This window comes from Gadus morhua, chromosome 11 (genome assembly GCF_902167405.1).
Source record: "Gadus morhua chromosome 11, gadMor3.0, whole genome shotgun sequence".
Classification (NCBI taxonomy): domain Eukaryota; kingdom Metazoa; phylum Chordata; class Actinopteri; order Gadiformes; family Gadidae; genus Gadus; species Gadus morhua.
In genome coordinates, this window is record NC_044058.1 from 3,513,950 (window position 1) to 3,530,738 (window position 16,789).

At 51.0% G+C, this 16,789-nt stretch overlaps 1 protein-coding gene across 2 annotated transcripts in view; it reads left to right on the forward strand.

The window, feature by feature from the left end:
* itga10 (integrin, alpha 10) overlaps nucleotides 1–16,789 on the forward strand; it is a 44,480-nt gene that overhangs the window by 25,452 nt on the left and 2,239 nt on the right. For both annotated transcript variants that reach the window (XM_030369939.1, XM_030369940.1), the window contains exons 9-24: nucleotides 355–520; nucleotides 6,622–6,695; nucleotides 7,199–7,343; nucleotides 7,762–7,910; nucleotides 8,059–8,202; nucleotides 8,882–9,088; nucleotides 9,178–9,308; nucleotides 9,607–9,773; nucleotides 11,587–11,729; nucleotides 12,763–12,873; nucleotides 12,990–13,075; nucleotides 13,207–13,348; nucleotides 15,982–16,074; nucleotides 16,162–16,238; nucleotides 16,337–16,426; nucleotides 16,511–16,595. In XM_030369939.1, the coding sequence (XP_030225799.1) occupies nucleotides 355–520; nucleotides 6,622–6,695; nucleotides 7,199–7,343; nucleotides 7,762–7,910; nucleotides 8,059–8,202; nucleotides 8,882–9,088; nucleotides 9,178–9,308; nucleotides 9,607–9,773; nucleotides 11,587–11,729; nucleotides 12,763–12,873; nucleotides 12,990–13,075; nucleotides 13,207–13,348; nucleotides 15,982–16,074; nucleotides 16,162–16,238; nucleotides 16,337–16,426; nucleotides 16,511–16,595 (2,010 nt within the window). The remainder of the gene's footprint in view (nucleotides 1–354; nucleotides 521–6,621; nucleotides 6,696–7,198; nucleotides 7,344–7,761; nucleotides 7,911–8,058; nucleotides 8,203–8,881; nucleotides 9,089–9,177; nucleotides 9,309–9,606; nucleotides 9,774–11,586; nucleotides 11,730–12,762; nucleotides 12,874–12,989; nucleotides 13,076–13,206; nucleotides 13,349–15,981; nucleotides 16,075–16,161; nucleotides 16,239–16,336; nucleotides 16,427–16,510; nucleotides 16,596–16,789) is intronic.

Here is a 16,789-nt window from a genome sequence, read left to right on the forward strand (position 1 = left end):
GCGATGTATAAATGCTACATACTGTCTAGTTTTTTCTAAATGGTTGCAGTCTGGTTCAAGTCTTCTGTATTCACAATAATATTTCTCTTTCTCTCTTCCCGGTCCCTCTGGAACACAGAGAACATATTTTATAATTCCCTTCCCAGAAATATGTTTATACTATTGAGCTATTCTTCTCTTTCATCTCCCTTATCAGCTTTCACCTCAAGTCTCAACAAATGTTTTTTGTACATTCTTTATTGAATCACCCTTTTCTGCTTATTCACTTAACCATTCCCACCCATGTTTTATTAGTTCTTTCTCCGTCTGTCTCCTTCCTCCCACTTTCCTCCTCCTCCCCGCCCTGGTTCCCAGGTCCTGGGCCATTACATCCGCAGGCAGCAGGACCCTGGGACCTTCATTGACGAGATCAAGTACATCGCCAGCGACCCCGACGACAAATACTTCTTCAACGTGACGGACGAGGCAGCACTGAATGACATTGTGGACGCCCTGGGGGACCGTATCTTCACGCTGGAAGGTGTGCGTCGGAGAGGGGGAATGGGACCAGGGATATGAGTGGGAGGGAGAGGATAAGGACACAGTAGAATGCCATGGCTACGGCACATTCGGTAGACTCCAATATAGGCAAACATTAGTCTTTTAGTTTTCAGCAGATTTTCAGAGACAGTGATATTGATGATCATGAGCCGCTGTGATTGAACCTTGTGAGCCGGTGTTAAAACAAAGTGTTCATGTGGCGATTTGATAAGTGAGCCGCAGGTGACCATCCATGCCAATCATTGCCGTAACTGGACTGTCCATACAAAATGTTCACTAAGGGCTCATCGCGGCCGCTATAGCTCCCCACCTAGGCCTCTTACTCAGGGATAACTACACGTAGACTGCAGACGTTGAAGGTGAAACAGAGTAGCTACTACTATCTAGTGCTGGTTAGAGGTCAACAGAATCGCACTTCCGTGAGACAGGGGGATAATAATGGTGTGTTCCTGAATCCTCGAATGCCAGACTTCCGAGTCGAAAGTCAAAGATCTCCCATCTTTCTTGCGGCATTTCTCGAAGGCACACCCCCTTTTGATCTTCATCTTTCGAAAATCTGAGAGTAGACCGAGAGCAGTGATGACACTCTCAACAAAATGGCTGTGCCCGTGAAGATATATATTTTTTTGTATTTGTACCACGTAGGTCATTTTAATGTCGATTTACACAAATGCTCTTACACACTTGATTACATTGCTACTTTATTACGGTTTGATACATTGCATGGTCTTGCTGTGCGTTCAATATAATGTAAAGTATTGTTGTTTGTTTTCGGGGTGGTTTGCTAATGAGGCTAATGTAGCTACCAATAAACGACGGCTAGCCACAATTTCCTGCCACAATCACAAAGACGAACAGGAACGCTATTCATGCTCCGAGACCGGAAGGGACATCAAACACTGGCGTCCGAGGATTCAGGAACACACCATAAACAAACACATTATCCGCAAGGTATTTCTGGACAACGGCGAAAGCTTAGTTTATTGAAGAAAATGTTGCACAAAAGTTTGCCTTCCTTCTTGGACGTCCTACGTGTTTGATCTTTGCTCATTGTGCTCGTTCTTCTTTTTCCTTGGATTTATAAGGAGGCTACAATATGTCGGGCTGCTATGAGGTCACAATGCTAACGTAGCTGCTGCGGCTATCACGGGCCATTTCCCCCCCCCCCCCCCCCCTTCTGTCGGTGGTGGAAACGATAGTTCCGATATTATATCTCTAGTTCTATGATTGTAGGCATAGCCGTCTATGCTTCACTTTATGGGCTTGTCCCGTGCGCGTCCTTGCGCGCACTGAAAATTGCAACTATGCACCAATCAACAAGGGCACCGCCCACATTTCACACGGCACCATGTATATAAGGCGGCGCAAAATCTGTGCTTCATGGGATCCATGAAAAGGAAAAGGTCCGCTACCAACAGGGGCGGCGCTATGGAGTCCAACTCTCCAATAAGGAACTTCTCTCGTCCGTTTTCCATTTGAAAAACGGCGGGAGTGAAATACTGGCAGTCAAATCCAACTCGCCAGCCGGCGAGAGGATATTAACGATGCCGCTTAATAGAACATGCCTATATTCTTAAACCGTAGAAGGGGCCCCGGACTCCAACACAGAGTTGCCGAGTGAGCCCCTGGACATGTCTAACATGTAGAAACGGACATAGGGGCCGGGGGAAGACCAAGACGCAGCCGCGCAGATGTCTTCCACCAATATGCCTCTGAGTAGAGCCGTTGAAGCGGCCACGCCCCGTGTCGAGTGAGCTTCAGCGGTGGCGCTAAGCACTGCCGAGAGTAGGCTAAGCCAACACCCTCACATATCCAGCGAGAAATCCGCTGTTTAGAGAGAGCACGGCCCCTGCGAGCGTCGCTATAACACACAAACAACTGTTGTGTGGTGCGGAACGCGGCCAAGCGTTTCACGTACAAAGCCAGTGCCCGCACCGGGCACAGGAGATGCAACTCCGCCTCCGCCTCACTAGAATGAGGCGGGGTGAAAAACCTTTAGCACAATATCTCTCGACCAAAAATAACTGTCAATGTTCTTTGGGAGGAACGCAGAATTAGGTCTGAGCAGCGCAAAGGAGCTGTCCTCGTTAAGCAACAAGCGGTCAACTCACTGGCCCACTTGGCAGAAACAAAAGCCAATAAGAGCGCTGTCTTAAAGGAGAGGGCATCCAAAGGGGCCCGAGACAGAGGCTCGAAAGGATCCCTGGACAACCCGCGCAACACGGTGGGGAGCTCCCAGCGTGGTGTAAGCACGGGCGGAACAGGCCTAACACGTCTAGCCCCACGCAAGAATCTCTTGACCAGTGGATGGCTGAAGATCGGTCTGCCATCACAGCCTGCATGGCCAGCCGAAACGGCTGCCGCTTAGACCTTGATAGTGGAGAAGGCCAAACCTTTTTCCAATATGTACTGCAGAAACGCAAGCACGCTTCCCACCTCGCATTGAGATGGGACAGCATGGTTCCTGTCACACCAATTAGAGAAAGCGGCCCACTTCGCTGCATAGAGGGAAGAAGTAGAAGGTGCACGAGCACTCTGAATAGTGTTGATAACCGCTTCAGGCAAACCTTTGCCCTGCAGGATCAACCTCTCAGGTGCCAATCCATCAGCCGGCCCGATACATCAGGCGGGTGGTGCAATGTCCTGTGGGCCTGTGAAAGCGCATCCGATCTGAACGGTACTCCGGAGCCACTATAATGAGGGACAATCCCTGTCTGACCCGTTCCAGAAGAGGAAGGATTAGCTGGAGCCGGGGACACAGATACAAGAGAGCCCGCGGCCAAGTTGTGTGTGCCAACGCATTTTCCCCTAACGGGGGAAGATCCCGAGGGTTGAGAGAGAACCACAACCTGCAGTGTGTGTTCTCCCTGGACGCAAACAGGTCCACCTGAGCCTTCCCGAACCTCTGCCAGATCAGTCTGACAATGTCGGGATGTAACCGCCACTCGTCTCGGCGGGGACCGCCGCGAGACATGAGGTCCGCCCCGAAGTTCTGAGGACCCGCGATATGCAGGGCTCTCAGCATGGGGAGATACTGATGGGCCCAAAGCCAGAGCTCGACCACCTTTCGGTGGAGAGCAGAGGAGCGCACTCCCCCCTGCTTGTTTATGTACGCTGCCACCGACACACTGTCTGTCCTGATCAGAACGTGGCGGTGAAAGAAAAGCACTTTCCTCACAGCGGCGAGTTCCAACAAATGTATGTGTGCTGTAGCGGGCGTAAGCCACTCGCCTCCGACCGAGTGAGAGAGGCACGTTCCTCCCCAACCCGTCAACGAGGCGTCCGTGAAGACCACTACGTAGGACGTCACTGAGAAGGGCGGGTTTTTTTTTCCCAATATCCCAGGTCTGGTGACACAGAACGTGGTACGAGGAGCACCCTGAGCTTGTGTCGCATGGGGTCCAACCATTGGCGAGCAAACCACCGCTGGAGTCTTCGCATAAAGAGCAGACTCAGGGGAACCACGGGATGGGTGGCTGCCATCAGCCCTAAGAGGCACATGGTGGACAGTGCGGTCACATTTCTGCGAAAGCGAAAGCGGGAGAGTGCCAACAGGATGGCGTCTCGTCGAGGAGGCGAGAGCATCGCTGTCATGGTTGCTGAGTCTAGGCAAAGCCCCAAGTACGTAGACTATCTGTCTCCTCACCTTCCACAGTCTGTGGGAGGGAGGTTGAGGGGATAATGTGGGAAATTAGGAGACTGGTACAAGCGTCCGTATCTACGGGCTCGTGTAACGAGTCTCCAGTCCGCCCACGAAGCTCAAAGGGGACGCCGCTTATTTGAAGCAGGTGAACCAGAGGCTATCGGCATCGGGGTTGGAGGCGGCCCCCTGGAGCGTTGGGACCGGGCTTGACCCCGCTTTCTTCCGGCCTGCTGCTGGGAGGAGCCCGTGAGAATTGCCCCGAACTGGGAACGATTCTCACGGACAGACTGCTGGTGCACGAGCACCTCCGAGAACCGGGGCCCAAATAGTCCATCCGGAGCTAATGGGCCCTGGACGAGGCTGGCCCTCTCTCGTTCCGGCACCGCAGTGTGAGAGAGCCATATGGCCCTCTGGATCATGGTCGTCCAGGCCATGCTGCTTGGACGCCATCCGCATAGCTGGAGGATGGCGCTGGAGAAGCGGGAAACCGTCAGCCATCTTGCGGCTTCCTCCGGGCCGTAAGCCTCCCTGCCAGCCGACAAGGAGACCAGGGCAGGTGGAGGTGAGCAGGGCGAGGTTGTTGACCGCCGCCGCAGATTGTGAGGCACAGACGAACACTCTGTCCGTCAGGCCGATAATCTGCTTCTGGAGGCGGTCGGGGGGCAGCGGCTTCTCGTTAGGATGCCATCTGGCGCCCGGACAGAGAAGGCCTTCACCGGGGCCTTCAGGGTGGAAGGGTCTCCACCTGCAGCGGTGAAGAAATGCTGAACCGGTGGGAACAGGGGGCACTGGGTGGCCCACCGGGAGGAAGACAGGTTGCGAAAGCACTCGCCCTGCATGTCATCCGACATGAGGGCGAGAGGCGGGGCTGGCATAGGGATGCCCTTGATGGCCGCCGCCTCGCCCATGATTTTGCCGAATAGATCGGCCATCCGGCGTGGACGACCATGGCAGTGGAAGCCCTGGAGAGGGAGAACCCGGACGCAGGGTCCGCAAAGACGTTGTTCAAGGAGGCGACGTCGTCCACCTCGATGTGGTCGACGTCCGGTACTCCAGCCTTAAAAATGTTGATGGCCTCGGAGAGGTCCACCGACGACGAGAAGAATAGGTGCCTGGAGAGGAGCCCCTCTTCAGGCAGCATGCGGCAGGCGGCACAGGAGGCGGGGGTAACTATGGCAACCGCGGCGTGTTCAGCGCCGAGGCATCTGAAAATACGCCAGGAGCCCGTCACCCGGCGCTAGGGAAGCGGGACACGAAGCACAATGAGGCCCTGAGAAGGGCTCAGCTCTTAGGGAAGCGCTCCTCAGTGGCCCTGAAAAGGGCCGTTGGTCTGTCGCCTCGCCCACGCCGCTGCAACAGGGTTCGAGAAGTTTAGAAGTCATGTTGATCAGTACAATGCTGAAAGAAAAGGGAGGATGAGCGGCAGTATGCGCCGCCTTATATACACGGTGCCGTGGGAAATGTGGCCGGTGCCCTTGTTGATTGGTGCATAGTTTGAATATTCAGTGTGCGCGAGGACGCGCACGGGACAAGCCCATAAGGCGAGGCCTAGACGGCGTAGCCTACATGAAATAGAACACAAGCCGTAACTGAGCTGCGCCGAACCGCACCTATACTACTACAACAGTGCATGAGCTTGTCCCCAAGATGAGATAAGAGGTGTCTGGACTGAACTCGCAGCAATGTGTGAGAAGATTGGCTTACGAGGGAAGTTTCTTAAATAAGAAAAAGGTATTAGTTAGAGAACAGACTTATTATGTGATGGGTTATCACATTTTACAATCTTAGAGGGAGAGAGATAGTATGAGAGGGTGAGAGAGAGACAGAGAGAGAGAGAGAGAGAGAGAGAGAGAGAGAGAGAGAGAGAGAGAGAGAGAGAGACACGTATGGAAGAGAACTATGTTCTCTTCGCCTTCTGTAAGAGGAGACAAAATATGAATAAAACAGCACTTATTCACAACATAGCCTAACATATGTGAGCAGTTCTGCTAAAGACATCATGGCACCAAGACATCAACGAGGGAAGGAAGGAGGGAGAGGAAGGAAGGGGGAGACGTGACTACCACCTGGGCTCTTCAGGGAGTCGGAGGGGAGTGGAGATCCACCAGAGAGAGGGAGGAAGGGAGGGTACGGGAGACTGAGAAAATAAGGGTGGGGGTGGCAAGTCTGCAGAGTCCCCCTGGTGAAGGGAAAGACCATCATTGTCCTGTTACTGACCGCCACGCTACTCTCACCCCTTCACTCTCCCCCTCCTCACCCCTTCACTCTTCCCCTACTCTCACCCCTTCACTCTTCCCCAACTCTCACCCCTTCACTCTTCCCCTACTCTCACCCCTTCACTCTCCAACTACTCTCACCCCTTCACTCTCCCCCACCTCTCACCCCTTCACTCTCCCCCTCCTCTCACCCCTTCACTCCCCCCCTCCTCTCACCTCCAGGCACGTTGGGCTCCAACCAGAGCTCCTTCCACATGGAGATGTCGCAGATCGGCTTTTCAACGCACATCCTGGATGTGAGTTTGTTAAGTACAACATCAGGTGTCTCCACCAGGGCAGCATGATCCAAAGGGATAGGACCCCAATACAGACCAGAACTCTGGGGAACGGAACAAAAATACTTCCATAAAAACTCTAAATCTAATTTCCATGAACTGGCATAGGAAATACTAACAACTTGGGAACTACAAAAGGGACTTGACACGTATAACGAACCGACAAGGGAACATAGCTAGTGAACTGGTCAATAGGGGAGAGAGGGATGAGGGAATGAGGGGCAGGTGGGAAGATTGACAAGGACGCTCAGGTGAGGGGAATGAACTGCAGATGGGAGTGGCGGGATCTGTGAAGTGAGGGTTTAAGAACAGTTTAAGGACATCTGGTGGACAGCTAGAGAAGGGAAACTAAACAGAGAGTCAGACTCTGACTATCAGGTAGTAATTTGAATAGTCTGCTCTGGTGACCAGTCTGACATCAAAGCCTGTCTCTCCCGTCCCCCGTCCCCCCCTGCTGTTTTCAGGATGGGATCCTGTTTGGCATGGTGGGCGCCTACGACTGGGACGGAGGAGTGCTGAAGGAGGGGGTGAACGGGCGCATCATGCCCCCCAGGGAGGCCTTCGAGTCTGAGTTCCCCCTGGAGCTCAAGAACCACGCTGCTTATCTAGGTGCCTGAGGTTCTGGCACTCTGACTAGTGCGCTACTGATTATGCATTATATGTCGGATTGTCTGACTCAGACTTGTGTAAGATACATGTAAAGTATTTTGGGCTTTGTCCTGTACCTCACAGAGGTTTGAAAACACTCACAAAATATAAATGTGTGTCTGTCTTTTTGCGTGTGCATGTATCTTTGTGTGCATGCATGTATGCGTGTGTGTGTGTGTGTTTGTGTATTTATGTATGTGTGTATGTGTATGTGTGTGTGTGTGTGTGTGTGTGTGTGTGTGTGTGTGTGTGTGTGTGTGTGTGTGTGTGTGTGTGTGTGTGTGTGTGAGAGTGTGCGTGCGTGCGTGCGTGCGTGCGTGCGTGCGTGCGTGTGTGTGTGCGTGTGTGTGTGTGTGTGTGTGTGTGTGTGTGTCTATAGGCTACACCGTGTCCTCTGTGATTGTGGGGGACTGGAGGCGGCTGTACGTGGCCGGGGCCCCTCGGTTCAAACACAAGGGTAAAGTGATCCTGTTTGAGCTGAGCAACAACGGGGACGTGGACATCGTTCAGGCTCTGAACGGAGAACAGGTAGCGCCTGTTATCCTGCGGCCCGTTTGTCTAACGTATTGGTTGACGTTGAACTTGGTTTGGTTTATAACAAACAGAGCAAGTCTGCCCCCTATTGGTGAAGAAGTGCAGTAACGCGTCTCCCTCGCTGTGGTCCCTGTGTGTCCAGATTGGATCGTACTACGGCAGTGAGGTGTGTGGGCTGGATATTGACCAGGATGGCATCACGGATGTGCTGCTGGTTGCAGCTCCCATGTTCCTGGGCTCCGGGAATAAAGAGGCTGGCAGAGTTTACATCTACACGTTTAATGGGGTAAGGAGGAGAACCGCCCAGGGGCAGAAGGGTATATTGTATGGAGCGGATTGTTTCCATTACCATGAAAACAAAACAATAGAAAATGGGTAATATATGGCAAACAAATAGCATCGATTATGTCCAATTTTTTTTATCTCAGATTCTCAGATTCTCAACTACACGGTTGAGGTCAATTCATGTTTTAAAACATAATTTATCCTAATAACTGCCGTCCTGTCTTCCTGCTCCTCCTGCTCCTCTGTCTTACTGTCCTCCTCCTCCTCCTGCTCCTCCTCCTCCTGCTCCTCTTGTCCTCCTGTCCTCCTGCTAAACCTGTCCTCCTGTTCCTCCTCCTTCTCTTGCTCCTCCTGCCTCCTGCTCCTCCCCCTGCTCCTCCTCCTCTTCCTCCTGTTCTCCTGCTCCTCCTCCTCTCCTCCTGTCCTGCGTCTTATGTCTTCCTACTCTACCTGTCCTCATCCTCTTCCTCCTGTCCTCCTTTTCCTCCTCCTGCTCCTCCTCCTTCTCCTGTCCTCCTGCTTCTCCTGTCCTCCTCTTCCTCCTCCTCCTGCTCCTCTTCCTGCTCCTCCACCTCCTCCTCCTGCTCTTCCTGCTTCTCCTCCTCCTCCTGTCCTCCTGCTCCTCCGTCCTGTCCTCCTCTTCCTGCTCTTTCTGCTCCTCCTCTCTTCCTCTCTCCCAGGAGGGGGTGTTTGTGCTGAATGGGACCCTGAAGGCGGTGGTCAGGACCCAGGACGCCCGGTTCGGTTACGCCATGGCCGCCGCACCCGACCTCAACCACGACGGCTTCAGCGACCTGCTGGTGGGTGCGCCGCTGGAGGACGACCACCGGGGGGCGGTGTACCTCTACCACGGAGACAACATCTACATCTCCCACGACTACAAACAGGTATGATCTGCTCAGCTCAGGCCCACACGACCGATACAAACATCTAGACACTAAACCCCTCTGCCACTCTGGTCTCTGTCTGCCCGCAGCGCATCGCAGCCGTAGACATCTCCCCGTCACTGCGGTATTTTGGCCGCGGTGTGAGCGCCCGTCTGGACATGGATGGAGACGAGCTGATAGACCTGGCCGTGGGGGCCCAGGGCAGCGCTGTGCTGCTCAGGTGGGTCAGCGGAGTGGGACAGGGCTGGAGGGGAGGGGGGAGGGATGGTAGACCATAGAGAGTCCCCGAAAGGGGCTGGACCGCTCTAGCTGCTAGGGAAGCTTTAGTGAGAGATGGTTTAGTTGGAGTTTATTGCAGAAAGGTAAATCCATAATATATGATTGTGCTAATTTCTTTATTGGAGTGACAATATTGTGGAAGTTTACTGAATGCTGTAACTTAAAATCTTCCAGGAACGATCATCATTTGGTTCCCAATAGTCTCTAGTCTCATGCTTTACTCCCCCCCCCCCCCCCAGCTCCCGTAGCATCGTCCAGGTCAACGTGAGCCTGGACTTCCAGCCCCACTCCATCAACGTGATCCAGAAGACCTGCCAGAGGGGCAGCCGTGACTCGGCCTGCCTCAACGCCACCGCCTGCTTCCTGGCTGTGTCCCGGTCTCCAGGAACCCAGGCCAACAGCTTCGGTACCTCCATACCTAGTGAACAGTAACGTCGCTGCCTCCCTACCTTGTGAACAGTAGCTTCAGGACCTCCATACCTAGTGAACAGTAACGTCGCTACCTCCATACCTAGTGAACAGTAACGTCGCTACCTCCATACCCAGTGAACAGTAGCTTCAGGACCTCCATAGTGAACAATAACGTCACTACCTCCATACAGTGAAAAGTAACGTCGCTACCTCCATACCCAGTGAACAGTAGCTTCAGGACCTCCATAGTGAACAATAACGTCACTACCTCCATACAGTGAACAGTAACGTCGCTACCTCCATACCCAGTGAACAGTAGCTTCAGGACCTCCATACCTGGTGAACAATAACGTCGCTACCTCCATACCTAGTGAACAGTAACGTCGCTACCTCCATACTTTGTGAATACTAGCTTTGCTACCTCCATACCTATATATATATACCTTATATTGCATATATTCCTTCATATCTTTTTCCTATCTCATAATGTTTCTTGTATCTCAGCCCCAATTGACCATTCCTTGTATGTGAAAGCTTTCTTAAAGGTCCCATGGCATGCTACTTTATGGATGCTTTAATATAGATATTAGTGGGCACCTAACACATTATTCGAAGACGTTTCCGAAATTCCGCCTTGGTGCAGAATTACAGCCACTACGAGCCAGTCGCACATTGAGCTTTCCCCAAACGCGCCGTTTCGGTGTATGTAGCTTTAATGCAAATGAGGAGGAGAGAGGCGGGTCAAGGAGGAGGGTGGGGGTGTGGCCCTGAGCAGCTTGCGGCCACGGTACCATGCACTCCGTTTACAGTGGATGTATCGCAATGCCGAGGCGCACACAGCCTTTGACCGTGTGCTGTAAATATTCTAGAACACTAGAATATTTGGAGCTCTATATCTGAACAGCTCTATATCTGGAGCTCTATATCTGGAGCTCTATATCTGAACACACTAGAATATTTGGAGCTCTATTTCTTAATAATATCATATTATACATAGATATCTATATCCTATAATATATATTATCACTTGTGTGCGCCTCAAGACGATATTATGAATCTCAATTATGAGTCCCGTTCTAAAGTAGGCTGAACCACGACATGGAGGAGAAAGGGATTGTTGCCCGCGTTTGTTGACAGCGATTGTCTCCCGCCGGAGCCTCGCTGCCGAGGGACCAACGCCTCAGCAGCGGGCAGTAGGCAGCGCTTAGGCACCACTGCCTCCTGCAGCGGGCAGCGCCAAGGCGGTGGTTCCTTGGCAGCGGGCAGCGGGACGCGGGGCTCAAGCGGGAGATAATCTCGGGCAATAATCCCTTTCTCCTCCATGTCGTGGTTCATGTACTTCAGGGAGTCAAAGCCAAAGTTCCTTTCCCCCAATTCCTTCTCAACCATGGCCAAGTTAACCCCCACTACGAGTCTCATTGTGGAAATACCGGAGACGTCAAAGTACCGACGTGTTATGTGCCATAACACCAACAGCAGAACGGTTATCCAAATAACAAAGAAGTGTACAACACTTGCGTTACAGTGTGTGTAATCACACACACACACACACACACACACACACACACACACACACACACACACACACACACACACACACACACACACACACACACACACACACACACACACACACACACACACACACCACTGGGGGACGATAGGCAGGCTAGGGGAACTCATATTTCGGTAATATTAGAAAAAACCTCATAAAGTGAGATTTTCATGCCATGGGACCTTTAAAAGCCTTTCTGATTGAGCTGGTTCTTTTTATTCTGACGCTCCGGCCTGTGTGCGCTCTGCCTCAGCCTTGTGGATCACGGCCATGCTGGACGACAGGAAGCTGTCAGCCCGGGCGCTGTTTGATGACAACTCCCAGCGACAGACGCAGATGGTTGTTGGGATTCAGATGGGACATATGCTCTGCTACAGCCTTCCCTTCCACGTCTATGTGAGTGCTGCTGTACACACACAACACCACATTAATAGTCACGGCAGGTTTCCTCTTATTGCGTTTCTTTCACAGCGACAGCTTCAAGGGGCTGGGGAAGAGAGGATTGAGGACTAACCCTAAGGGAAAAATATCAAAATAGTGGGCTGAAAGTCAGAGATAGAAGGAAGCCTGTGTGGGGACACGTGAGAGGGAGTACAACCTGATACATAAGTGAATAATCCTACAACCCAATACCCCATGCCAGGCGCTTGCCAACTATATGGGCAGGTGGGGCAGTGAACTACTTGCAAAAGCATGCTCCCAAAAAAATTGTTCCTCAGCTAATCATTGAGCCAACTCTATTTTTAATAATGTGATTTTCCAATTCACTATCTTTAGTTTCTGTAGGCTTTCCGACTATTTTTGGTCTGTTAACATCAAATTTTGGATGATGGTGGTGATTGTAGTTGAGTTTAACGTGTCATGCAGTGTTGGGGCAGGGCAGCTCAGCGACTGCGTTCCTCCGTATGTTAATAGTATAACCCTGCAGGCTGCAATAAGAATTGCAATCTGCGCTGAAAGGCGCCTATATGGTCGTAAAGTAGTCTGCCCCATGGTCATATATTCTATAACTGTTGTTATTTTAACTCAAATTATTCCGCCAGCGTCTTTCATCGTTCCTATATCAGATGCAGATATGGCGAGGGTGTTGCACCTGTGATTAACAGTGTTGAGTTTCTGTTAAAAAAAAACATTTGAGAGGTGCAAAAGGTGTATGAAAAGCAAAAAATGGCTATGTGGTTGCTCAAAGAGAAACACTGGTTTAAGTGTGCACAGGACGAGGGGAATTATGGACCACGGGTGTGAGTGATGTGAAGCATATATATATAATACAATATTACATATGTATATATTATGTACACATTAAAAAAACATATAAATTGTGGTTGTGGTCATACGCCAGTAGTTTCTGCCCAACTGAAATTTAGGGTCACCGCACGCTACTGGCCCAGACATTCACATCTGTGAATGACAGTGTCTCTGTTGACAGGACACCGCTGACTATATCCGTCCAATCAGCTTCTCGCTGCGTTACAAAATCAACAACACGGAGAGCGGCCCGGTGCTGGACGAGGGCTGGCCCACCACCGTCAAGAAGTTTGTGAGTGGACCCTTCTCATCCGAGGATCAGGATGTCATCCTCACTATGGACGCTATGTTCAGTTCAAACCAGTAAATGTATTATTTTGTCTCCCTCACTCTCTCACATCTCTCCAGATCCCTTTCTTTAAGGATTGTGGTGAGGATGACGTGTGCACCACAGACCTGGTCTTGAACGCACACATGGATATCTCTGGGACCAGGTACACACACACACACACACACGCACGCACGCAATAACGCACGCACGCACGCACCCACACACACATACACCTTCCGGCTGCCCCTGACCAGGCGGTGCCATCAGGCTGTACTTACTGGTTGTTTTTGGCAGGCACAAGCCCTACGTGATCCGGAGCCCCCGCAGACGGCTGGCCGTGGAGGTTCAGCTCCACAACAAGCTGGAGAATGCGTACAACTCCAGCCTGGTGCTGCACTACTCACGCAACCTGCACTTCTCCAGCCTTAGCATCAGGGTACGCTAGTTAGCATTAGCTGCCACACACACACATTCATTCAAGCGCGCACACATTCACAGACACACAAGCAAACAAGCAAACCTAGTAAAGCACAGATGATGGAACACCAAACTCAAATGCATGTAGTCACACACTTACACACAACCACACACACAAACACACAAAAACACTAAAACATCAAGCCAAACTCATCCACCTTTGCTTAAAGGTCCCATGACATGCTATTTTATGTATTCTTTAATATAGGTATTAGTGGGCAACTAACACAGTATTCAAAGACGTTCCTGAAATTCAGCCGTGGTGCAGAGTTACAGCCACTCCGAGCCAGTCGCACATTGAGCTTCCCCCAAATGCGCTGTTTCGGTGGGCGTGTCAAGGAGGAGGGTGGGGGTGTGGCCCTGAGCAGCTTGCAGCCAGGGACGGTACCATGCGCTCTGTTTACAGTGGATGTATCGCAATGGCGAGGCGCACACAGCCTTTAGCCGTGTTCTGTAAATATTCTAGAACACACGGGAGTCCTGGAGCTCTATATCTAAATATTATCATGTAGCCTACACAGATATCTATATCATATAATATATATTATCACGGCCAAAAGCTGTGTGAGCCGATATTATGAATCTCAAACGACCGCGTTGGGTTCTCCGACGTTCCTGGTTCTTCAACGTCCACATCAATGTGAATACACACACTGTAACGCAAGTGTTTCTTGTCGGTTCTTTGACGTGTCTTGTATTTCCACAACGAGACTGTCATGGGGGTTATCTGAGCCATGGTTGAGAAGGAATTGGGGGAAAGGAACTTTGGTTTGACTCGCTGAAGTACATGAACTGCGACATGCCGCGAGGCACCATCGCCCGGCAGCGGGCAGCCGGCAGCAGGCAGCGCGCAGTTCAGTCGACTTCGGGTTGATGTGAAAGTGGAAGAACCAGAGACGTCGCAGAACCCGACAAAGTCGTTTGTGATTCATAATATCGTCTGGAGGCGCACACAATATGTTATATGATATAGATATCTATGTATTATATGATATTATTTTGATATAGAGCTCCAGGACTGTAACGCAAGTGTTGTACACTTCCTTGTTATTTGGATAACCGTTCTGCTGTTGGTGTGATGGCGCATAACACGTCGGACTCTCGTCTCTGGTATTTCTACAACGAGACTCGTATTGGGGGTTATCTCAGCCAAAGTTGAGAATGAATTGGGGGGAAGGAACTTTGGCTTTGACTCCCTCAAGAACATGAACCACGACATGGAGGAGAAAGGGATTGTTGGCGGCGAATGTCTCCCGCTTGAGCCCCGCTGAGGGACCACCGCCGGAGGCGGAGGTGCCTAAGCGCTGCCCGGCAAAGATCCCTTTCTCCTCCTTGTCGTGGTTCATGTTCTTGCCTTGAGGGAGTCGAAGCCAAAGTTCTTTCCCCCCAATTCATTCTCAACCTTGGCTGAGATAACCCCCAATACGAGTCTCGTTGTAGAAATACCAGAGACGAGAGTCCGACGTGTTATGCGCCATCACACCAACAGCAGAACGGTTATCCAAATAACAAGGAAGTGTACAACACTTGCGTTACAGTCCTGGAGCTCTATATCAAAATAATATCATATAATACATAGATATCTATATCATATAACATATTGTGTGCGCCTCCAGACGATATTATGAATCACAAACGACTTTGTCGGGTTCTGCGACGTCTCTGGTTCTTCCACTTTCACATCAACCTGAAGTCGACTGAACCGCGCGCTGCCTGCTGCCGGCTGCCCGCTGCCGGGCGATGGTGCCTCGCGGCAACCGGCGGCATGTCGCAGTTCATGTACTTCAGCGAGTCAAACCAAAGTTCGTTTCCCCCAATTCCTTCTCAACCATGGCTCAGATAACCCCCACGACAGTCTCGTTGTGGAAATACAAGACACGTCAAAGAACCGACAAGAAACACTTGCGTTACAGTGTGTGTATTCACACACACACATGTGGCGCTCGCACGGTCGAGTCTCATTGGCGGGCCAACGTCTCTGGGCGGGCCAGGCAGAGTAAGGGGAGGAGCTGAGATTCCTCATGACGTCATGAGCACAGACATTCCAAATCAGCGTGCTTGAGCCTCTGTTTTTTCAAAGGCGAGCAGAACAGCTACTGCTCGTTTTACACCAAACGCAAGTTTTAGCCACTGGGGGACCATAGGTAGGCTAGGGGAACTCATATTTATGTTAGAAAACCTCACAAAGTGAGATTTTCATGTCATGGGACCTTTAAATATGTTCGTATCTTGTTCATAGTGCAACACCACGTTCGTAGCATGGTGTTGCACTTATAGTACAACAACATTAATTTGCAGCAATGCTCATTATAATGTTCATACACAAACACAGTATCACGAAGTTGCCCTCTGTCGTATCCATGGGGATAACACGCCCACTTCTTCCCAGAACTCTTAGCCCAAAACACATTTATTTTATATCTCAATGTTTAAATTCGATGAAACAAGGGGTTTGCTTACACGTTAACTACTACAAGGATGACACTACACAGCACATACCAGCACAGTATTTGGTAATCAATCTGTGAAAAGATATTAGTATTGACATCAACATAAGCAGACTACTCATCTCTCTGCTCCTTGCGGTCGCAGGACGACACTCAGTTTAAGATTGAGTGCACAGCGCTGGGGTCCAACAGTCACTCCTGTAACGTCAGCTACCCTGTGTTCCGGTCCCAGTCCAAGGTAGGTGGAGGCTTATAACACTAACAGTTAAGTCATGAGGCTACACTCAACATGCCTATTTACCCTCGTCTCTCTCTCCACCTCCAGGTAGACTTCATGCTGGAGTTTGAGTTCAGCTGTACGTCGCTACACAGCCGGGTCCAGATGAAGCTCAATGCGGCCAGGTAGCTTCCATCACCCTACCTTACACCTTATATGTACAGACGCTCTGCCGTGACATGTGTGCTGACCTCTGGCCCCGCGGGTGGTTCTCTGCTTGCAGCGACAGTGTTGAGCGAGAGGAAACTCTGGCGGACAACGGCGTCCAGCTGCAGAGCTTTGTCCAGTACGAGCCAGACCTGTTTGTCAGCAGGTGTGTTGCTCAAACATACACTATCGGGATCCATTTGATACATCGAGGGCATTTCAACCCTTACTAGCTTTCTTTCTGTTGCAGTGACTCCAAGCTGAACCGCTACGAGGTCCACCCCTCCAGGACGATGTCCGAGGCCGTAGGGCCTGAGTTCTACACCAACTTCAAGGTAAAGGCTGGGCCCTTGGCATCATTCAATTCATCGATACACACGTAAACCACATGCTCATTAGATGTGCCTTCAATCACATTCCTTATTAATTCCTTATGAAATATAGTCCCTAATTAGGGCTTGGGACCACAATATAAATTTAGTGAGGACGTGTGTGAATGTCTGTGTGTGTGTGTGTGTGCCCGTGCATT